Source organism: Chrysemys picta, chromosome 14 (assembly GCF_011386835.1).
Source record: "Chrysemys picta bellii isolate R12L10 chromosome 14, ASM1138683v2, whole genome shotgun sequence".
Taxonomy (NCBI): Eukaryota; Metazoa; Chordata; order Testudines; family Emydidae; genus Chrysemys; species Chrysemys picta.
Genome location: NC_088804.1, coordinates 1,767,086 through 1,790,123, shown reverse-complemented (window position 1 = coordinate 1,790,123; position 23,038 = coordinate 1,767,086). Strand labels below are relative to the sequence as shown.

Here is a 23,038-nt window from a genome sequence, read left to right as displayed (position 1 = left end):
CTTTTTTAAAATGCAGCGCCCAGAACTGGACACAATACTCCAGCTGAGGCCTAACCAGAGCAGAGTAGAGCGGAAGAATGACTTCTCGTGTCTTGCTCACAACACACCTGTTAATACATCCCAGAATCATGTTTGCTTTTTTTGCAACAGCATCACACTGTTGACTCATATTTAGCTTGTGGTCCACTATAACCCCTAGATCCCTTTTAAAGATTTCCACAGCTCTGCTGCTGTGTCCCAACAAAACCAGTAACATAACTGTCCCGGATGGTCTTTTTTGATCTGGCTCCTTACTCCTTTTAAGGCAGCCTGTTCGAAAGAGCCATACGAAGGCCACCTTATCTCCAGGTCGGCCAATATCGCGGTATACCCAGTCCAATTCCTTACACACACTGTGTACAACTTCCTCCTAGACATTCCTGTCTGTACTGGGAGTTTCCCTTCGTTCCATAACTTATTTACAATCCCCAACGGACTCTCAAGAGGCACGCTAGTCCCTTGACCCATGGTGTCTGACAGGAGCCCTTCAACTGGCGTTTATCCTGCTGTCCAGTACACGACCCCTCAATATTGAATTGGCTGGGAGAAATCTCCCGTGGCGCCTGCCAATTCGTATATGAGTGGTCTGACCACTGGACAGAGGCACCGCACCAGAAGGAAATCCCAGACGAACCCCGAAATTGTTAGGTAAAAAGCAAGTCCTTACTCACCTCTCCAGCACCCAAGTTCGTGCGGAGTTGGTATGGGGCTCACAATCTGTCAGAGACCAGACACCAATTCGTTGATCAACGGGCTCACACTATCCTTAGCTTGAAAGGCTTCAGAGTAAGTGTGGCAAGTTTATTAGGGGTAAGCATCAATATTTATACACAGAAGTAAACAAAGTAATTAACAAATCATAATGGTCATGCATAATCAATCAAGATTCTACAGGATAAAACAGGTTAAAATGTAAATTAAGTAGAGAAAAGGGGAGATGGCTACTTAAGGGGAGGGGGGTGTCATGAGTAGTTCACAGGTCAGAGCTTTAATTAAAAGTTCAGACAAAAACATCAAGTCTGGGTTAAGTTTAAGCTCATCAAAAGTTCAGACTCAACAAACTCATAACCCTGGGTTTAGCAGGCCAATGCTCAAACCACTGAGCTATCCCTCCCCGAGTTTACCCTTCCCAGTTCACACAGCCTTATTGCCACTTTGTAGAGAAAATTAAACATCACATAGATTTCTAGAGCAAAGTCCTTACTTTCATATCTCATACAAGCATATGCCTTTCCCCCACCCAGTTTCTCCCTGGTTTGTTTCCAACACCACTGCCCAGCTGTGGAAAACAGATCATGGCTGTGGTGACTCCTTAGAGCGTGTTGAGTACAGTTGTGGGCCCTCTCACACAATAAGGAGACCAGCACTTCAAAGGCCCTGCACCCAAAACATCAATAAGTAGTAACCAAAACAACTAAACTGTTCATCCTGAGATGATGGGTAACAAATAAGGTCTGGCTCATTCCATCTTTACCTCATCTCACCATTAGATGGCAGCATAGAGCTCATTCCCTCGAGCTACCTTTATATAACCCCAGGTGCAGGGGAAGTGCGGGCTAGAACTAGCCCAGCTCTCACTGAGCAGAGGCACTGCCAGCTGGGGCAGAGGCAGGCGAGGGACCATGGCTGGCTTTAATGTCCGCAGCATTCTGGTGACTGGGGCCAATCGGGGAATCGGCCTGGAGCTCGTCAAGCAGTTGCTGGAGAAATCAAACCCACCGGAGTGGGTCTTTGCGACCTGCCGGGACCCGGAGGGAGAGCGAGCGCAGGTGAGAACGGGGCGAGGTGAGATGGAGTTAGCTGTACATGGTGGTGGGGAGGGAGGGGAATCTGAAGACGCCTTCGGCTCCGAGAGCAACGTGCCGGAGGAGGAGGGGATTGCAGACACAGCTCCAGCCTGAGGGTTGTAGCTACACCCGAGCTAGCTTTACCAGAGGTAGCTCGAGTACCAGAGCAGTGAGGATGCGGCAGCACAGGCTGGCCCTTGAGTAATTCCCCAGGGGTTCCGGGCCGGCTTGTACAGCGTATACCTGCTGTGATTGTGGTGTAAACATACCCAGTACTGCCGGCCTCAAGAGAGACAAAATCATGCGTCCGACCCCCAAAATCATGAACCTTTTTACAAAATCAGTTTTTTAGTCTGTCTTGTGACTTTGTAACTCCCTCTATTCCTCTGTCAATGTGCGCGTGGATCATTTTGGGTGGAAAAGTCTATCTTTAATGTGCACAAAATGCACGGCACTCCCTGGCTGCTCCGATGGCAACTCCACTCCCCTTCTTCACACAGGGGAACGGCCATCCATTTCCTATGGCTGTGCTGAACCAGCAGCAGCACTTCTCTGCTCAGGCCTCCCCGGCACCACTTCCCTGACTCTCTCCCCCCCCTTGTCTGCCCCTGCCCCAGACCCTCTGTCTGCTCTAGGGCCATGCTTACATAGAGGCAGGGCTGCTCTATGTCCTCAGCCCCAAGGCTCTTGCACTGAGCTCTGCCCACAGGCCCACCCTGGAAAACTGCAGAATCAGCGTTGCTTCTTGTGTCATTGCCAAAATCCTCCCTCACAACCAGTTCATGAGAGCTGGCAACACTGCCAGACTGCCTTCCCCTGGCTCCTGAGCGAGGACTCCCCTTCCCCACAACTGCCCCATGGTAGGGGAGCTGCCCCCCAACCCCATCCCTGTCTCTGCACCACTCAGCCTCACTCCTGCCCCCCATTCCCATATCATTCCTAAACCTGCTTCCTGCCCCCCAGTGCCCTGCTCCTCTCCAGTGTCCTCATTCACAATGTCCCGGCTGCTCCTCGCAGTCCCTGTGCCCTGACCAGCCCCCGGCATCACAGACTCCCAGAGTCCATGGAGGGAGAGGGCAGGGAGCACAGGTGCGTTACTGACAGGGAAATGGTTTGTGTCCCTGCCTCGATCGCACTGAGTTAGATGATGGTGTTTTAAAGGCTCAGGAGACAGACAGATGCCTCCTACAGACCCAGAAAGCCAGAGCTGGATGCTGCACATGGGGGCTTTGCGGAGTCAAAGCAATAAGCTATTGATTCGGCCCCAGGTAGCAGCAGGGAGCTGGACTCTGCCCAGCCTGGCCATCGCCCAGGGGTGGCGGCTCTGTCAATAATCATCGACTTTATTCTTTTCCAGCAATTGAAGAACTTGGTGTCCAGACATCCAAACGTGGTGATCATTGCACTAGGTGGGTGCCCTGCCCTGGTCCCAGAGTTGAGGTTCCCTTGCTCAGGGTCACGTTGTTCCCCATTCCCTGCCCTCCAGATCTCAGTGGGGAGAACAGGACCAGAGTCAATAATCACTCGGAGCTCATTGACTCCTTACCCAGCCCCAGAGAAGGCGGGTGTGAGTGGGGAGCCCTGCTGGGAAAGCCTCAGGGCCACCATGTGCCAGGCCCCTCATGTGACAATCACACATGGGCAGCTCTGTCATGCATTCCCATCTCTGGGACGGAGCCTCACACATCCAGCTGATCAGTTCTCTCACCTACAATGCATGAAAAAATACTTTTAGATCATTCCAGTTCTTTGTCTAATTTAGATCAACTACACACATCTGAAGTATTCACTAATCACAATTCATTTAGGGTTTTTAAATCTCTTACTAAGATTGTCCAAATAACTCATAATTATTTTTAATATCATTATCCTTTCCTATTATTGCCCCACTACAACTCCACTTCTCTGGACCCAGCAGCAACTTTTCCTCCCAACTTCCACCCCCCTCTCCTACCTCTCATTCCCGCTGGGTGATTGGTGTGCTATGGGGTGACATGAGGGAGGAGGAATCATGCACCTGAACCCCCTGCTGTGTCTCTATAGACGCTACAGACCCAGCCAGCATCAAGGCGGCAGCAGCCAGAGTTGAGGAGCATCTGAAAGGATCGGGGCTGAATCTGTTGATAAACAACGCTGGGATAGCAAGGAAGAATACACTAGAGTCTGAGACTCTAGAGGGCATGTCCCTGGTGTACACAACAAATGTGATAGGACCCTTGCTCGTGAGCCAGGTAAGAGCCCCGATCTTAATTAAGAATAATTACTTAAAGAAAAGGGGGGGGGTTCTGCAGCATGCCCTTTCTCTTCAATAAATAGTCCCCAGTAGAGTAGTAGGAAGGGGATTCTCATGGATGTGTTTCCCTCCTTTGCCAAATGCATCTATTGCTTGTTAGATTCTGTCTAAGGCTCCCAGGCCTCTCTGGACTCTTCCTCCGCCTACAGCTTCCGATTCAGCAGCAGCTCAGCCTTCCTTAGATGCAGTTCACGAGATGAGTCTCACTTAACTGTGAATGTAGTGCAGTGTGTGCTGAGCTGCGGCTGAGCAACGCAGTGACTGCTTCCTCCGAACCTCCCCAGAAGTGGCAGATGACAGGGGTCCGAAGTGTAGGCAGGCCAAGCCAAGAGCTTGACCCTCAGGTGCAGAGCACCCACAGTGACACAGAAACCTCATAACACCAACTGGCAAGAGATTACAGGGTCCTGATGAGTCTGGTGTGTGCATTCTTGTTCACCAAAGAGTGGCATGTGAGGTCTCCAATGAAAGTCGGTGTCACCCTGGGCGTCAATATAATTGTGAAATGCACATACAGATGCTGGATAAGGAGTTATGTCCGTACACAGGTTTCTTGTCAGAAAAGAAATGTTTATCTACCTGGCAGTTTCCATGGAAACTAAGTATTGTATAGTTCCCAGTGGGTCTCCTCTCACCAGTCTGAACTGAATGCTAATGAAGGATTGTGAAACCTTCAAAGACAGAAGAGTAACAGGAAAACATAAGCGGCGTGTGTGGGTGCATCCATGTGTACACCATCTTAAGGTGCACATCAAAGGTTTGCCTGAGTATATTTGGGGGACAAAGAAGACATGGTGAAATCCTTCCTTGAGGAAGTAAACAGGCAGGGAGTTTGCTTCATGAAAAAGGGATCCCAGCCAGGCTTGGTTGGAAACACTGGAGAGAACTTTGGGTGAGACAAGCTTCTTTAGACAGGAGGAGACTTGCTAGTTAAGTTTCATCTCTAGAAAGCGTGTTATTGATTTTGTTTTCTATGTAACCATTTGTTTCCAAAATTCTTACTCTCACTCACTGACTTTCTGTTCTTTGATAATAAGCATATCCTTGTTTTCACTATAGATAGATCTAAGTCAGTGGTTCCCAAATTGGGGTTCGTGAACCCCTGGGGGTTCACGAAATGTTACAGGGGGTTCTCAGGAAAAAATTCCCTAATGGCAGACAGAGCTGTCCCTAGGGACGCCAGACAGCACGGGGCCAGCAGCCTGAAGCCCCTGGACTTCCAAGAGCTAAGCAGATCAAAGCAAGCATATCGATCATACTGAGGAGATTTAAACTTCAAGACTCCTTATAAGAAATGGAAAAGGGAGGTGGATATTTTTTGCTGTTTTTAAAATTAAATAGGCAGCTAGTATTGTTTTTAAAATTATTATGAAGAACAAGTTTAAGCTTTGTTGTAACGTGCGTTGTTTGCCTGGACTACTCAAGACCTGAATGCTTATGTAGGAGGAACTCTTTGAGTTGGCTTCTTAAATACCTTCATGCTGTTTCAAATCTGATACTCCTTGAGGAAACATAGGAGCTTTGTCTTATAACAGGCTTATTCAAAGTGATAGAAGCTACGGAAGTGAGATCTTGGAAGAGTGTTGCCATTTTCATAATGTAATAAAAATAGTGTAATTATAAATAATAATTAATAATTAATAGTGTGTAATAAGCATGTCATCAAAACAAATTTTATATTTCCAAGATCACTGCTTTTATAATTTATACTCAGGTAAAGGAGAAAATCCCTGGAAATATTCATTTTTAGGAGGGGGTTCGTGAGACTTGACATTTTAGTGAAAGGGGTTCACAGGTTGTTAAAGTTTGGGAACCACTGATCTAAGTGCTAGTGTGCTAAGCAAAGTGACGATCCTGAGCTGAATCTTACTGGCTGGTGCATCCTTTCCTCTGGGAACAGCAGGCCTGGTATTTCTGCCAGTGGCCAAGGGGCTGGACATTGCAGGGAACACTCGGAGGGCTCTGGAGTCGGTGTGTGTCTATCACTAACCTGTATAGAGAGCGAGGCCTATGGAGGCCTGGAAGGCCGGGTTTGTGTTGCCAGAGGCTGGTGGTTTCAGGAAGCTGCTCCACAGCCGGTACAGACAAGACTGCTTCACACTAAGGGCAGGTGGTGGTGAGGAGCCTCACAACACGGGCAACGGATTCTTCCTAAAATTGGGGGGGTGACAAGGCCTCGCCCCCTCCATGGCCCTGCTTCTGCCCCTTCTCTTCCCCACAAAGCCCCACCTCCCAGCCAAGCCGGAAGCCGTGGTTGGGCTGGGGAGCCGGTGCGGGTGGAAGGCCCACAGCTGCCCCATGACCCTTACCCCAACCTGGCTCCGGCTTCTGGCCTGGCCTGGGGCGGAGCCTCGGTGGCCGAAGAGCCACAGCCGGGCCTTGGTAAGAGCCTCGGCAGCTGTGGGGAGCCGCGGACCCTCCATCTGCCCTGGGTGGGGAGGCCGAGGGGCAGGGACACAGGCTGGTGGCTGCTCTCACCACCTCCCACCCCACCCCGGGCAGGTGGAGGGTCCATGGCTCCCCGGTCCACCCTTACCCAGCCAGGCTCCAGCTTCCAGCCTGGCCAGAGGGCGGGGCCTGAGGAGAAGAGGAGAAGCAGGGGACTGGGCCCGTGGCAAAAAGTGAATGAGCCAGACCCGTCCACTTTCAAAAGTGGGAGGGCCACGGCCCCTTGGCCCTCTCTGTTCCAGTGCCACTGCCTCACAACCCGGGTTCCTTTCTCCTAAGCTGACCCCGGGGGTGCTCTTTTCTCCCCATTGCCCAGGCGTTCCTGCCCTTGCTGAAGAAGGCTGCCCAGGGAAGCAACCAGAAAGGGCTGAGCTGTAGCAAGGCGGCCATTGTCAACATGTCCAGTGGGGCTGGCTCCATCCAGAATGTCTTTATCTGGCATGTGGGCCAAGCTATCGCCTATCGCTGCAGCAAGGTACAGGACGTGCTCAGTGTCACTCAGTGCTTTCCCCATGTTCCCCACCCTCCTGCCCAGCCGTTCTAGCTTCCACCGCTGTGTCGGGTGGGACCAGCTGTTGTTCAGCTGCCGGGAATTCAGATCAGCTCCCGCAGTTCCCCTTCAGTGAGGAACCTTCCACCATGTGTGTATCCCACCCGGGAAATCCTCGTACTGGGAGGCGCATGGGGCTCCTCAGCACTAGACTAGCCAGTCTCAGCACAGACAGGGGAGGGCCACTATACAGCTATTAATTATAGCCCTTCCTAGGGGCGAATATACCCAGTTGAGAGACCGTCACTAGGTTTAAATCAAGGGGACCATATCCTCTGTTGTCCCTGGTGAAACCTGGGGGGGGGGGAGAATCGATGCCACATTTACACTTCCCTCTGCTCCCCCCCAGATCATGCATAACCTAGAGCAGCCTCAGCACTGCTCTAACTTGTACTCAGCTGTCACAGACCCCCTGAAGCCACACAGTAGCTGTGGCTCATTGAAGTACAGCTACATCCCCTTCCCCATGGCCATGCCCCCGAGAGCACCTTGTTGTCCCCATCGAGCATCAGAGACTGCAGCTCACACCAGGGTCCTCACCCCCTTGTCTGTCTCTCCCTTCCCTGCCCTCAGGATCTGGGATCATTTCCTGTAGGGCTCATTCCCCTTCCCCATGTGCTGCAGTCTCTGCTCATGGTGTGTCTCGCCCACAGGCTGCTCTGAACATGCTCACCAAGTGCCAATCCTTGGGGTATGGAGGAGACGGGATCCTGAGCGTCGCTGTCCATCCTGGCTGGGTGCAGACTGACATGGGGAACACAGCCACCTTCACGGTATATACCTTGCTGGGAGAGGCCAGTTGTAGCCTCATGTCATGGGCAGATGTTCATTGTAGGGGGAATGGTTACGCCGTAACCTGTTGCCCCCTCCACTTCCGACCTGTATGGAGGAAAACTGTCATAATGAGCCTGTCATCGGCTCCCATCGCCTGGGGATTCAGCGCTGTGTCCTGGGCATTGATCCCCCTGCTGCCACTTCCTTGGTTCCTCCAGCTCCTGGCATCGCAAAGCAAATGTCAGCAGAGCTGCTGCCATGGGGAGCTGGGGGAGGTGGGAGCTGGTCGTCATGGGCACCAGCATCAGGGGACAGTGACCTGGGTTGGCCCCTCATGGTTTCGGCTGTCCCCAGGGAGATCCTGGCCTCACCCATGGGCACCTAGCGGCCTGGACCAGCACCTGGTCAGATCTGATAGTTTCAGACAAATTTTAAGCCCAACTAGACCCAAACCAATCCAAGAATGTCAAGTTATTTTGAAACCAGATCCAATCTGAACCTGACACTGCCCTTGAACCTGTGTCTATGCCACTGCTGCCACCTTGTCCTTGGGGCTTGGCCTGGTGGGGGCTTCCCCTTCAAACACCCCATGCCAGCCGCCCATCTCCAGCTGCCTCACGCCCGTGGGGTCAGCATGGCAGTGGCTGTATGCCCTGCTCATGCCAGCCACCACCGCCTTGCTGTGCAATGTGTGCTGCCGGGGGGACGGGCTGCCAGTAATCAGCACACTCGCTCCACAGCATGCACAGCGCGGTGAGGTGGTGGTAGCCAGCAGAAGCACAGAAATGCAGCCACCACCTCAGCAATCCCATGGCAGGAGAAGGTAACGAGAGACCACCAGGCCCCAGCCAGAGCATGTCAAGTTGTTTTCAGACCCCACCTGACCGAAATCCGACACCCTTCAGGTTCCAGTTTCGTTGCAAGTCTCTAGATCCCTTCCCCTGGGCCACCCCGGAGCCGATCCTGGTCTTTCCCCTGGGCCCCTGGTGTCCTTGGCCGCCCCCAGGGCAAGTTCCTCCCCCTCACTCTCCTTTGCCCCGTGCAGGCCCCGCTGACGGTGGATGCAAGTGTCCGAGGAATCCTGAATGTGCTCCAGACGCTCTCCGAGAAGGACAACGGGGCGTTTGTGAGCTGGGAAGGGAAAGTTGTTCCCTGGTGAGACGCCCCCCGGCCATGCAACAGGAGCCCTGGGCCAGCCCATTCCAGTGACCGTGCCATCAGCTGTGCCTGTGTCCTCAATAAACCCACTGTTCTAATGCAGCAGCCCTGCCCTGAGCCCTGCCTGGCCTGGCCTGACAGCCACAGGCTGCGCCACAGGTGGAGCTGCCGTGTGGGAGGCAGCTCCATGTGATGGTTCTCACTGGGGAGAGCCTCACTGATTCCTCCCACCACAACCAAAGCCCAGAGCTGACCTGCGTGGGAGGAGCTGGGGGCGGGCTGGATGGAGAAGGGTGAGCGGGTTGCTGGCTGGGAGGGCGGGCTGGGGGTGGCTTTTGTGGCCGCCAGGCATGGGAAGAACACCAGGTCGTTCAGGTCCCAGGGAACATCCTGCGGGAGGGTTTCTCTCAGGCCAACAGCAGCTGGATTTCAAGAGTGTCTGGAGAAGTTGTTAAGGGGTCTTCTTGTCCCAAGTCCTGAAGCCTCAACCCTCCACCCAGGAACAGACACCACACTGAGCAGTCACTGCCACAGGGAAGAGATCCCTGGGAAACCCCACGGGACGTTACACACAATCCCTTCCCCCACACCAGTGCAATGTATTGAATTAGCCATGCTGAAATATACAGGGCAACATTCTGTAACCTGGTCCAAGATGGCCCTACCCCCAAAACAACTCAGAGAGCGCTGGGATGGGGGCAGCCAGGACCTGCTGGGTATATCAGCTCTTTCTCTTCATGGGGTGAGGGACCCCTTGGGGATGGGGGAGCCTTGCCTGTCTGTTGCCTACCTGGTTGGCATGTGCCCAGGGGAAAGACCAGATAGGCCCATTGGTTGGGGAAGGCAGTGCTGCAGGAGGCGGGGGAGGGGTCACACTTTCCCTGGGCATGGAAGGGAGAGCCAGGAGGATCCACAGGGGATGCCTCGCTCATGGAGCCTGAGTGGGCTTTCCATACAGGGCGAGACCAGCCAGGAAAGGGAGAGGCACCAGCACCAAAGGGAGGGTCTTCCCCACAGGCCTACATGGGGGGACTTGGCCCTTCTGGGAGATGAAGGGACTCTACTCTGCACTCGGCAGGAAGGAACCAAGCTGGGGGACATCCACAGACTGGGGCACATGGGGCAGCTGCCACCCTTGGCCCTTCAGTGTGTGTTTAGGGATCGCGGTGCTGCCCACATGAGCTGTGGGGTGAAGGGCTGCCTCCGATTCTGTCCCATCTCACCCTCATGTACCAGGCACCTTGTGTCTGGGTTTGTCTGCAGCCAGGGCCCATGGTGCATGCAGTGACCCTGCTCCGGCACCAGACAATGCAGATGGCTGCACATCGCACTGCACGGGAGTCTGCTCCAGCAGCGTCTGCTGTCAGGGTGTCACAAGGTCAGGTGTGAGCCCTATCCTAGTGCCAACTGCCTGTGGGTAATCAGGAGTGTGGGTGAGTTGAGGGAATGCTGCAGGGAGCTGTCACAGGCCTGGCTACTGGTGCTTGTGAGAACACACCGAGAGAGAGAGGTGTTCAGTGTCTCTTTAGCAAAGCTTTTGATACTGTCTCCCACAGTATTCTTGCCACCAAGTTAAAGAAGCATGGGCTGGATGAATGGACTGTAAGGTGGATAGAAAGCTGGCTAGATCGTCGGGCTCAACGGGTAGTGATCAATGGCTCCATGTCTAGTTGGCAGCCGGTTTCAAGTGGAGTGCCCCAAGGGTCGGTCCTGGGGCCGGTTTTGTTTAATATCTTTATTAATGATCTGGAGGATGGTGTGGACTGCACTCTCAGCAAGTTTGCAGATGACACTAAACTAGGAGGCGTGGTAGATACACTAGAGGGTAGGGATCGGATACAGAGGGACCTAGACAAATTAGAGGATTGGGCAGAAAAAAACCTGATGAGGTTCAACAAGGACAAGTGCAGAGTCCTGCACTTAGGACGGAAGAATCCCATGCACTGCTACAGACTAGGGACCAAATGGCTAGGTAGCAGTTCTGCTGAAAAGGACCTAGGGGTCACAGTGGACGAGAAGCTGGATATGAGTCAACAGTGTGCTCTTGTTGCCAAGAAGGCTAACGGCATTTTGGGCTGTATAAGTAGGGGCATTGCCAGCAGATCGAGGAACGTGATCGTTCCCCTTTATTCGACATTGGTGAGGCCTCATCTGGAATACTGTGTCCAGTTTTGGGCCCCACACTACAAGAAGGATGTGGAAAAATTGGAAAGAGTCCAGCGGAGGGCAACAAAAATGATTAGGGGTCTGGAGCATATGACTTATGAGGAGAGGCTGAGAGAACTGGGATTGTTTAGTCTCCAGAAGAGAAGAATGAGGGGGGATTTGATAGCAGCCTTCAACTACCTGAAGGGGGGTTCCAAAGAGGATGGAGCTCGGCTGTTCTCAGTGGTGGCAGATGACAGAACAAGGAGCAATGGTCTCAAGTTGCGGTGGGGGAAGTCCAGGTTGGATATCAGGAAAAACTATTTCACTAGGAGGGTGGTGAAACACTGGAATGCGTTACCTAGGGAGGTGGTGGAGTCTCCTTCCTTGGAGGTTTTTAAGGCCCGGCTTGACAAAGCCCTGGCTGGGATGATTTAGCTGGGAATTGGTCCTGCTTTGAGCAGGGGGTTGGACTAGATGACCTCTTGAGGTCCCTTCCAACTCTGATATTCTATGATTCTATGATTCTTTTTGAACCCCGGAGCCTAACTCTCAATCTTCTGCTCTAACCACTAGACCGCCCTGAGGAGGAGGAGGGGGAGGGGCTGAGCTCTGGGCAGAGGCAGGGCGCTCTGGGCCCTTCACCAAGGTGCATGTTCCCAAAATTACTTGGCCAATATTAGGTATTTTTGAGATAATCCACATTTATGCTAATGTGAACCATTTTCCCCAGCATCCTCTGTACTATACCAGCATCCTCTATACTAAAATATGTTAAAGCCTGTGTGTAAGCTTTTGCTCTTGGAGTACACTAAGATAAAATAGCATTTTGCTGAGGTTTGTGAAAATAATAAACAGCAGATAGGTGTTGCTAGTGTAACCCTTCTTCCCGTCAGAGTTGGCAGCAACAAGGGCCGGGTTCAGTATCTAGGGCAGGGGTCGGCAACCAAGGACGGCACGTGAGTCCCGGCAGGCAGCAGCATCCTGCCCAGCCCGGCCCGGCCCACTCTTCTCTGCCCTCTGCTCCCCCCGCTCTCCCTGCGGGGGCAGGGTGCAAGGTGCAAGGGGCAGGGGGCAGAAGCTTGGTCCTGCCAGCTGCCCTGCCTCTTCCTGTAGTGTGCTGGGTTCCTGCCCCTCCTCCGCCTCTCCGTCCCTCCCTGCCGGCTGATCAGCTGATGGCCCTTGCGAGGGAGGGGGTCGGGAAGGAGCAGAGTCAGCGTGCTTGCTGCTCCCAGCGGAAGCAGAGAAGAAGTGGGGGCAGGGCCTTGGAGAAGGGGGCGTGGAATAGGGGCATATCCCCTCCAGCCCCCTGCCCTGACCCCCCCACACACACACCCCAGCCCTCTGCCCTGACCCCCCCCTCACACACACCGAGCCCTCTGCCCTGAGCCCTGCAGCCCCACACACACCCCAGGCCCGTGCCCTGAGCCCTGTGCCCCACACACACCCCAGACCCCTGCCCTGAGCCCTGTATCCGCCTCACACACATCCAGCCTCTGCTTGACTCCTTCACCCCCTCCCCGCACGACCCCAGCCCTGACTCTGGCACCCCCACACATACCCAGCCCCCCCACCTCCTGCCCTGACACCTGCACCCCTTCACATGCCCCCAGCCCTCTGCCCTGACTCTTGTACCCCCACACATACCCAGGCCCCCCCACCCCATGCATCCCCCACATCCTGACTCTTGAACCCCCCGCATCCCCACCCCCACCCTGAGCACCAAACGGGAGCTCCTTCACCCCCACCCCCAACATTCCCACCTGCACCCCTCGCACCAAATGGGAGCTGCCCAGGTAAGTGCCCCACACCCAAACCTCCTGCCCCAACCCTGAGCCCCCTCCCTCATTCTAGCTCCTGGCCAGACCCTTCACCCCCAGCCCTGTGCTCAGTGCACTCCCACCCTCAGCTCAGTGCAGAGAGGAAGAGAATGGGCAAGAACCAGGGAGAAGGTAGATACCCACTGTATGTGGGCAGGGCCGGAACCCCAGTCCAGCAGTGGGCTGAGCGGGTCCGGCAGCCAGGATCCCGGCTGGCAGGAGTCGGTGGATGGAACCCCAGACCAGCAGCGGGCTGAGCGGGCCAGCGGCGTAAGATCAACATTTTAATTTAATTTTAAATGAAGCTTCTTAAACATTTTGAAAACCTTGTTTATTTTACAATACAACAATAGTTTAGTTATATAATATATAGACTTATAGAGAGACCTTCTAAAAAACATTAAAATGTATTACTGGCACGCAAAACCTTAAATTAGAGTGAATAAATGAAGACTCGGCACACCACTTCTGAAAGGTTGCCGACCCCTGATCTAGGGTTTCCGTTTCAATAACACAATGCAAAACCGGCTCGAGCTCCCACCCAGTGACCTGGGACAATTACATATCACCCCCTGGGCACCTCTAAGAAGCAATGCTTCCCCTCTCACAAGCACAGAGTCTGTGGGTACGTCTACACTATGAAATTAGGTCGATTTAATAGAAGTCGATTTTTTAGAAATCGATTTGATACAGTTGATTGTGTGTGTCCCCACTAAGCACATTAAGTCGGCGGTGTGCATCCACAGTATCGAGGCTAGCTTTGGAATTTTGGAGCGTTCCGCTGTGGTAGCTATCCCACAGTTCCCGCAGTCTCCGCCACCCATTGGAACTCTGGGTTAAGTTCCCAATGCCTGATGGGTCAAAAACATTGTCGCAGGAGGTTCTGGGTACATGTCTCTCTCTCCATTCGTGAAAGCAACAGCAAAAAAATCATTTCTTGCCTTTTTTCCTGGGTTATCAGTGCAGACGACATATGACGGCAAGCCTGGAGCCCGCTCAGCTCATCATCACCATACGTCTCCTGGGTGCTGCTGGCAGACGCGGTACTGCAGTGCTACACAGCAGCAGTTCCTTGCCTTTGCAAGTTAGCAAAAATGGTTAGCAGCTGTATTGTACCGTCTGCTGCTGTCTCCTGGTTCCTCTGGGATGGAGTGGCTGGGTGCCTAGAGGCCCCCCCACCGCGTTCTTGGGCATCTGGGTGAGGAGGCTCTGGAACTTGGGGAGGAGGGTGGTTGGTTACACAGGGGCTGCAGTGGCGGTCTGTGCTCCTGCTGCCTGTCCTGCACCTCAACAATACGCTGAAGAATATCAGTTTGATCCTCCAGTAGCCTGAGCATTGCTTCCTGCCTCCTCTCATCATGCTGATGCCACCTATCATCTTGATCCTGCCACCTGTCCTCTCGCATGTCCCTCCTGCCCTCGTGTTCATTTTGTGCTTTCCTGCACTCTGACATTGTCTGCCTCTACACATTCTCCTGGGCTCTTTCAGTGTGGGAGGACTGCATGAGCTCAGAGAACATTTCATCGCGAGTCCATTTTTTTCGCCTTCTAATCTTCGCTAGCCTCTGGGATGGAGATGATACGGGGAGCATTGAAACATTTGCAGCTGCGGGAGGGAAAAAAGGGAGAGTAGTATTTAAAAAGACACATTTTAGAGAACAATGGGTAGACTCTTTCATGGTGAACCAAGCTGTTAACATTATACATGGTTTCAAACAGCAGCACCCTCATTTCCCATACCAAGCACCCATTGGGTTGGCCATTTAAAATGGGTTGGTGTAGTGAGTCGGTGTGGCTCCCCTCCTGCCCAGAAGAGGGAGCCCCCGTGCAGGCACCGGAGTGGGTGGAGCCGCCGCCGCCTGTTCCCGCCCCCCGGAAGTCAAGGGGCGGGACAGGAAGTATAAAGGCCGGCCGCCAGAGCTCAGTCAGCGGCCAGCCACCACAGAGAGCAGACGTGCGGCCGGGAGACCTCCGAGGCCAGGACCCTAACTGGCCAGAGCTGCCCCGGGCCCACTACGAGGAGGAGCCGCCGGAGCCCGTCCGCTCCCGTCGCTGGGAGGAACCCTGGGAACTCCCCCCCCCCCGCTAACCCGGAAGGCGAGACCGCACCAGAACCCCTCTGCCCCTGCTGCTACCCGGAGGAGCCGCCCGAGTGCAGTTGGCCTGATTTCCCGGCGGAGCTACCGGACCTGCCACAAAGCCCTGGCCGAGAGGAGCCCATGCAGATGGACTGGCCCGAGCCCGGTGCGACGAACGAGGTAGGCTTTGAGGGGGATCCTGGAAGTAGCCCGAGGGTAGCCAACCCCGGTCCGGCTGCAACCGAGTGTGAGCCTATGTCAGTGTGTTGCGGTCTGGATACCCCACTGACCAGCAGCGGCAGTAACCGCTGCTAGGGCCCCGGGCTGGAACACAGTGGAGTGGGTGGGCCTGCGTTCCCCCTCTGCCACCCCCGCTCACGGGTGGCAGACTTCCCCCTCACCCAACGCTCGGCTACAGGAGCCTAGGCGTGCCTTACCTGTTTGCTTGCTCAGCCCCTGCAACCAAGGGCCTGAGCTATAACTGTGTGTGCCCCGCCCTGATCCAGGGCCTGGGCTCCTTAACTGTTTGCTCGCTCAGCCCCTGCACCAGAGGGCCTGAGCCATAACTGTGTGTGCCCCGCCCTGATCCAGGGCCTGGGCTCCCTAACTGTTTGCTCGCTCAGCCCCTGCAACCAAGGGCCTGAGCTAACTGTGTGTGCCCCGCCCTGATCCAGGGCCTGGGCTACCTAACTATTCCCTGCTCAGTCCCTGCACCAGAGGGCCTGAGCCTTGAACTAACTATTGCCTGCTCAGTCCCTGCACCAGAGGGCCTGAGCTAGCTGGTGGTTTTTGCTCCGCCCCTGTGCCGGAGGGTCGGAGTTCGGAACTAACTGACTGTTTATTCAAGCAGTAGTGAGTCGGTGTGGCTCCCCTCTTGGCCAGGAGGGTCGAGCCCCGGCACGGACCTATTACAGTTGGCCATTTAAAAGGAGGGGCTGCGGTTTTTGGGTTAACGTGCAGCACAAACCCAACTAAGCCCCCCTACACACACACACACACACACACACTCTATTCTCTGGGATGATTGCTTCACCCCTCCCCCCACTGCGTGGTGCACAGCTGGGATGCTTTCTGTTCAGCCACAGGCAAAAAGCCCAGCAGGAACGGCCACCTCTGAATGTCCCCTTAATAAAATTCCCCTATTTCAACCAGGTGACCATGAATGATATCACTCTCCTGAGGATTACACAGCGAGATAAAGAACGGATGTTGTTTGAATGCCAGCAAACACCGGGACCATACGCTGCCATGCTTTGTTATGCAATGATTCCAGACTACGTGCTACTGGCCTGGTGTGGTAAAGTGTCCTACCATGAAGGACAGAATAAGGCTGCCCTCCCCAGAAACCTTTTGCAAAGGCTTTGGGAATACATCCAGGAGAGCTTCATTGAGATGTCCCTGGAGGATTTATGCTCCATCCCCATACACATTAACAGGGCAAATTAATCATTAAACACGCTTGCTTTTAAACCATGTACAATATTTACAGAGGTACACTCACCAGATATCCCTTCTCCGCCTTCAAGGTCCAGGAGCCCGCCTTAGGTGGGTTGGGAGGGTACTGGCTCCAGGGTGATAAACAGTTCCTGGCTGTTGGGGAAAACATTTTCTCCGCTTGCATGCTGTGCGCTATCTTCAACATCCTCCTCATCATCATCTTCCTCGTCTCCAAAACCGGCATCCCTGTTGCGTGAGAATCCATTGACGGAGTCCACGCACAGGGCTGGGTAGTTGTACGGACACCCCCTAGAATTGCATGCGGCTCATCATAGAAGCGGCATGTCTGGGGCTCTGACCCAGAGAGGCCGTTTGCCTCTTTCGTTCTTTGGTAGGCTTGCCTGAGCTCCTTAAGTTTCATGCGGCACTGCTGCGGGTCCCTGTTATAACCTCTGTCCTTCATGCCCTTCGAGATTTTTTCAAATATTCCGGCGTTTCGTCTTTTGGAACGGAGTTCGGATAGCACGGATTCGTCTCCCCATACAGCGATCAGATCCAGTACCTCCCGTTCGGTCCCTGCTGGAGTTCTTTTGCGATTCTGGGACTGCATGGTCACCTGTGCTGATGAGCTCTGCTCGGTCACCTGTGCTGATGAGCTCGCCACGCTGGCCAAACAGGAAATGAAATTCAAAAGTTCGCAGGGCTTTTCCTGTCTACCTGGCCAGTGCATTGGAGTTGAGAGTGCTGCCCAGAGCGGTCACAATGGAGCACTCTGGGATAGCTTCCGGAGGCCAATACCATCAAATTGCGTCCACGCTACCCCAAATTCAACCCAGCAAGGTCGATTTCAGTGCTAATCCCCTTGTCAGGGAGGAGTACCAAAATTGATTTTAAGAGGTAGAAGGCATGCTTTCAGAGGGCAGGCCGAGAGCTCCTGCAACACATCCATGAAGGCTCTCATGGGCCTCTGGCTCTCGACAACTAACACTGCAAATTGCTCTCGCTCCATCACAGAAACTTCCGGTGCCTGCGGACACGTGAACAATGCATCCGCATCTACATTGCTTTTCCCTGATCGGTATTGAATGCTGAAATCATAGCTAGCCAAAGCAGCTACCCATCTCTGCCCTGTAGCATCCAGCTTAGCACTTGTTAACACATAAGTCAGTGGATTGTTGTCTGTCCACACCTGGGACCTGAGCACCATAAAAGTAGTCTTGACATTTCTCAGTGATGGCCCATTTCAAGGCCAAGAACTCCAGCTTGTGGGTGGGATAATGCGTTTCACTATCAGACAGTCCTCAGCTGACGAAGTTTACAGGTTTACATTTGCCTTCCACTTCCTAGTACAGGACTGCTCCCAAGCCCTCCAAACTGGCATCAGTATGCAGGATAAACTGCTTGCTTGGGTCAGCAAAGACTAGGACTGAAGCATGATTTAGGCAAGTAATTATTTCTCGAAAAGCTCTTCCACATCCCTCATCCCACCATGGCCCAAATGGTTTGAAGGGGCCATAGTGTCTCTGACAGGAGGCTTTGGGGACTATTCGATGGTCCCTCATCCCACCATGGCCCAAATGGTTCGAAGGGGCTATTCTTGGTCTTAGATTTGTTCTTGCTGGACTGGTATTCCCGGTAAGATCATTCAGAGGTTTTACAACCTAGCATAGTTTTTCACAAATCTGTGGTAGTAGCCACTAAATCCAAGAAAGGTCTTGAGTTCTTTGCTGTTACTTGGACATGGCCATGTAGTGAGTGCTTCTATTTTATCAGGATCAGTACTCACACCCTCTTGGGATACAATGTGACTCACATACTTCACTGAGGTTCTGCAGAACTGGCATTTGTCAATTGAAAGCTTCAAACCATAATCCTCCAACCTATCAAGGACTTTAAAAAGTCTTTCTTCATGCTCCTCCAAGGTTCTTCCAAACACAATCAGGTCATCCAAATAAACTAACACTTGCAGTAAGTTCATGCACAAAGCGTACGGATCATCAGGATATTCAGGTACTGGTCCCCAGCCCGTCGTCTGCAGTAATCTGCGAGCACCTTGAAGAGACTGGAGTTGGTCCCTATCAGCACCGACACATCAGAGTTCCCTTTAGGGTCAGGGCATATTAAGGCAGCTGTGTCTACCTCTTCTCTTTCCCCAGCAACCTCCTCTGGGAATTCCAGGTGCACTATGACATACCCTTGGTAGGGGTATTCATCCATACTGAGGCCACACAGACCAAGGCCAGTCAGTGGCTGTATAGGTAGGTGCCTAAGCATATGTTGGTAGAATGACTGAAATATAATAGTCACTTGAGATCCAGTGTCAAGCACTGTTTTACTCTCCGCCCCTTCGATCCTCACCGTAACCTCTGCTCGAGGCCCTATCAGTCCTGCAGGGATCCCAGCTGGACAGTTTTTTCTGGGGGGATCTTCAAATCCTGCAAGACTGGGTGGTCCCCGTCCCCAGACCCTCTGGCAGTTACCGGATCTCTCCCAACTGATCCTCAGCTTTCCATACACTAAGGAGTGATTTTCTTCATTACGGCACCTGGCAGCACTGTGCCCATCCTGACCACATCGGTAGAAGAAGAATTGTCCTTTCCCCTTCGCCTGGGTGGGACAGTGGCTCTAAATGCTGACTTCTCCATCGCCACAGTCTGAGGCTTCTTATTCCTCGAAATCTTAGCTCGGTCAATGGTGCTTTGCAGCTCAGCTATCCGTTCTGTCAGGACCTGCACTTGTTGGGCAAGTTCCTCTCTGTTGCTCACCATCAGTACACTGGCCGTTTGCAGTGGTGTTGTGCCGGCTGGCTTCGATGTTTGGGCTTCCCAAAACTCGCTGGCAGCCTGCCTTTCTTCCTCCTCTCTGACCTCTTTTATCAGCTGGGAGTAACTTGGGGGATGTTCCTTTCGTTCTCTTAGCTGGAGTTGAAGTAAAATTGGGTTCTGATACTGAGTTCCTCTTACAATTTGAACCAGCCTGGTCTGATCCATCCACTCAGCAATCACTGCTCCCCTCATGACAGCTCTCTGAAACAGTCTCTCCAGCCTCTGTATATAGGCTGAAGCCTTCTCGCCCCTTTGCTGTCGGGAATTAAGGAACTTACAGTAGCTGTCTTCAGGGCCCTCTACACTCCCAAAGGTATGATCAAGGGCCTCTAGGCAGTCCTTCACACTGACCCCAGGGTCAATGAGCTTCAGGGTGCGAATCACATCTAATGCTGGGCCCCTAAGGCTCTCTATTAGACATCTTCGCTTTTCTGCATCGGGTACAGCCCACTCCTGCAGCATTTCAGTGGTATGCTCCAACCAGGGTTCAAACTCCTCTGCCCCAGCAAATAACCTTAACTCATGACAAGAGTTGGACGTAGCATGGGACAGCACAACCTTTTCCAATGTTTGCCCTAGTGCTTCTGCCCAATCATTGGCTGAGGCTGCGGCCCCTGAGCTAGCGACTACTGAGCTGGTGCCCAACAAACCTGACATATCAGCCATTATACAAACAGTAGTTTCCTCAGAATATAAACACAATGGTTTCCCAAGGCAGTGGATCACTCAACAGGTGCTTGCGAGGGGTACTGACCCAGGGATCCCAGATGAGTCCCTAAAATGTAACTCTTCTGCCCATCTGAGTTGGCAGCAACAAGGGCCCGGTTGAGTATCTAGGGTTTCCGTTTCAATAACACAATGCAAAACCGGCTTGAGCTCCCACCCAGTGACCTGGGACAATTACACACCACCCCCCTGGGCGCCTCTAAGAGACAATACTTCCCCTCTCGCAAGCACAGAGTCTGAGTGTAGCAAAAGCTTTTTAATAAAGGAGGGAAACAATGCGGCATTATGTTGGGGAAACACCACAAACAGGATTCATAACACAAACCATGAGCAAAAGACCCACCCCCAAGTAAATTTGGCAGTGTCCTTTTCCCCTCAGGGTCTTAAGCCCAGCAACCCAACAGTCACCCCCACCCACAGTTTCTGTCCTTGGTCTGACAAAGTGGGTATTCACCCACGAAAGCTCATGCTCCAATACATCTGTTAGTCTATAAGGTGCCACAGGACTCTTTGTTGCTTTTTACAGATTCAGACTAACACGGCTACCCCTCTGATACCTGTCCTGGGTCAGTGCATCCCCCAGAGTTCAGAAGTTCATCTGCAGAGTTTACCTCCCAGTCTGGGCGGAAGTTGGGGGAGGAATGGGGGTCAGCTTACATGCTCTGCTGCTCGGGTCGACGCCGATTGCCATGCCTCTCTGCAGGGTTCTGCCACAGTCTTCACTGCCAGCCGCTCCTCTCCACCAGCCACCCTACTAGCCGTGCCTCTGCATGCCTGTCCACTAGCTGCTCTTCTCCGCTAGCCGCTCACCAATATGTCTTCAGCCCCCCCAACTTAACACTGATTTCAGCTCTTTAATAACTTTAGCTCTTTAGTGATTTCAGCTGTTAGTAGCGGGGCCCCAGTGCTGGCACACCCAGAACCACTTGCCCAAATTAGGGCTAATGCTTAGACCTAGGAATCAGCAATTTCAGCTCTGCAGCATGCAAAAAGACTCCTAATGGAGTCAAAATTAGCTCTGTTATTACACAGTGGAGAGTTGTCTGGCAGCCTCCTTTTGGTAGTCAATACCAATACCAAATTCTACAGGCCACTTTCCTCAGATCCCACTGAGGAATACACTAAGAAACTGCACCATCTACTCAGGACACTCCCTACACTAACACAGGACAAATCAACGTACCCTTAGAGCCCCAACCGGGGTTATTCTATCTACTACCCAAGATCCAGAAACCTGGAAATCCTGGACGCCCCATCATCTCTGGAATTGGCACTCTCACTGAAAGACTGTCCAGATATGTGGATTCTCTGCTCAGACCCTATGCCACCAGCACTCCCAGCTAGCTCTGTGACACCACTGATTTCCTGAGAAAACTACAATGCATTGGTGATCTCCCAGAAAACACTATCCTAGCCACCATGGATGTGGAGGCTCTCTACACAAACATCCCACACACAGATGGAATACAAGCTGTCAGGAACAGTATCCCTGATGATGCCACAGCACAACCCGTTGCTGAGCTCTGTGACTTTATCCTCACGCACAATTATTTCAAATTGTTGACAATATATACCTCCAGACCAATGGCACCGCCATGGGCACCCGCATGGCCCCACAATATGCCAACATTTTTATGGCTGACCTGGAACAACGCTTCCTCAGCTCTCGTCCACTCATACCCCTTCTCTACCTATGCTACATTGATGACATCTTCATCATCTGGACCCCTGGGAAGGAGACTCTGGAAGAATTCCACCACAATTTCAACAGCTTCCACCAACCTCAGCCTGGACCAATCTACACAGGAGGTCCATTTCCTAGACACCACAGTACAAATAAGTGATGGTCATGTTAACACCACCCTATACCAAAAACCCACCGACCGCTATGCCTACCTTCATGCCTCCAGCTTCCACCCCGGACACACCACACGATCCATCGTCTACAGCCAAGTGCTGAGGTACAACTGCATCTGCTCCAACCCCTCAGACAGAGACCAACACCTAAAAGATCTTCACCAAGCATTCTCAAAACTACGATATCCACACAAGGAAATAAGGAAAAAAATCAACAGAGCCAGATGTGTACCCAGAAGCCTCCTGCTACAAGACAAGCCCAAGAAAGAAACCAACAGAACTCCACTGGCCATCACCTACAGTCCTCAGCTTAAACCTCTCCAATGCATCATCAGTGATCCTCCACCCATCCTGGACAATGATCCCTTGCTTTCACAGACCTTGGGAGGCAGGCCAGTCCTTGCCCACAGACAACCCGCCAACCTTAAGCATATTCTCACCAGCAACCACATACTGCACCATAACAACTCTAACTCAGGAACCAACCCATGCAACAAACCTCGAGGCCAACTCTGCCCACATATCTACACCAGCAACACCATCACAGAAAACTAACCAGACCAGCTACACCAGCAGTGGTTCATTCACCTGCACATCCACCAATGTTATATGTGCCAGCAATGCCCCTCTGCTATGTACATTGGCCAAACTGGACAGTCACTACGCAAGAGGATAAATGGACTCAAGTCCATTATCAGGAATGGCAATATACAAAAACCTGTAGGATAACACTTCAACCTCCCTGGACACACAATAGCAGATGTAAAGGTAGCCACCTTACAGCAAAAAAGCTTCAGGACCAGACTCCAAAGAGAAACTGCTGAGCTTCAGTTCATTTGCAAATTTGACACCATCAGCTCAGGATTAAACAAACACTGTGAATGGCTAGCCAACTACAAAAGCAGTTTCTCCTCCCTTGGTGTTCACACCTCAACTGCTAGCAGAGCACCTCACCCTCCCTGATTGAACTAACCTCGTTATCTCCAGATTTCAGAGTAGCAGCCGTGTTAGTCTGTATCCGCAAAAAGAGTTATCTTTTTGTTATCTCCAGACTGATTCTTGCCTACATATTTATACCTGCCTCTGGAAGTTTCCATTACA

The 23,038-nt window shown here is 52.7% G+C and overlaps 2 protein-coding genes across 2 annotated transcripts in view; one reads left to right on the top strand and one right to left on the bottom strand.

Annotated features, from left to right (window-relative positions):
- The window catches only part of LOC103307318 (C-signal-like), a 291,414-nt gene that overhangs the window by 220,778 nt on the left and 47,598 nt on the right, over positions 1 to 23,038 (bottom strand). The window lies entirely within an intron of this gene.
- On the top strand, positions 1,415 to 9,151 carry LOC135975658 (C-signal-like). The gene is made up of 6 exons (XM_065567470.1): positions 1,415 to 1,808; positions 3,184 to 3,235; positions 3,870 to 4,057; positions 6,884 to 7,042; positions 7,771 to 7,890; positions 8,937 to 9,151. The coding sequence occupies exons 1-6, from the start codon at positions 1,662 to 1,664 to the stop codon at positions 9,048 to 9,050; spliced, it is 780 nt and encodes a 259-aa protein (XP_065423542.1). The 5' UTR covers positions 1,415 to 1,661; the 3' UTR covers positions 9,051 to 9,151.

What these genes read in the sequence shown, in the direction of transcription:
- LOC135975658 (XM_065567470.1), top strand. Translation starts at nt 1,662, where the DNA reads ATGGCTGGCTTTAATGTCCGCAGCATTCTGGTGACTGGGGCCAATCGG. An exon ending in CGTGGTGATCATTGCACTAG is followed by an intron (nt 3,236 to 3,869) that starts GTGGGTGCCCTG and finishes GTGTCTCTATAG; the next exon opens with ACGCTACAGACCCAGCCAGC. An exon ending in GGAACACAGCCACCTTCACG is followed by an intron (nt 7,891 to 8,936) that starts GTATATACCTTG and finishes TGCCCCGTGCAG; the next exon opens with GCCCCGCTGACGGTGGATGC.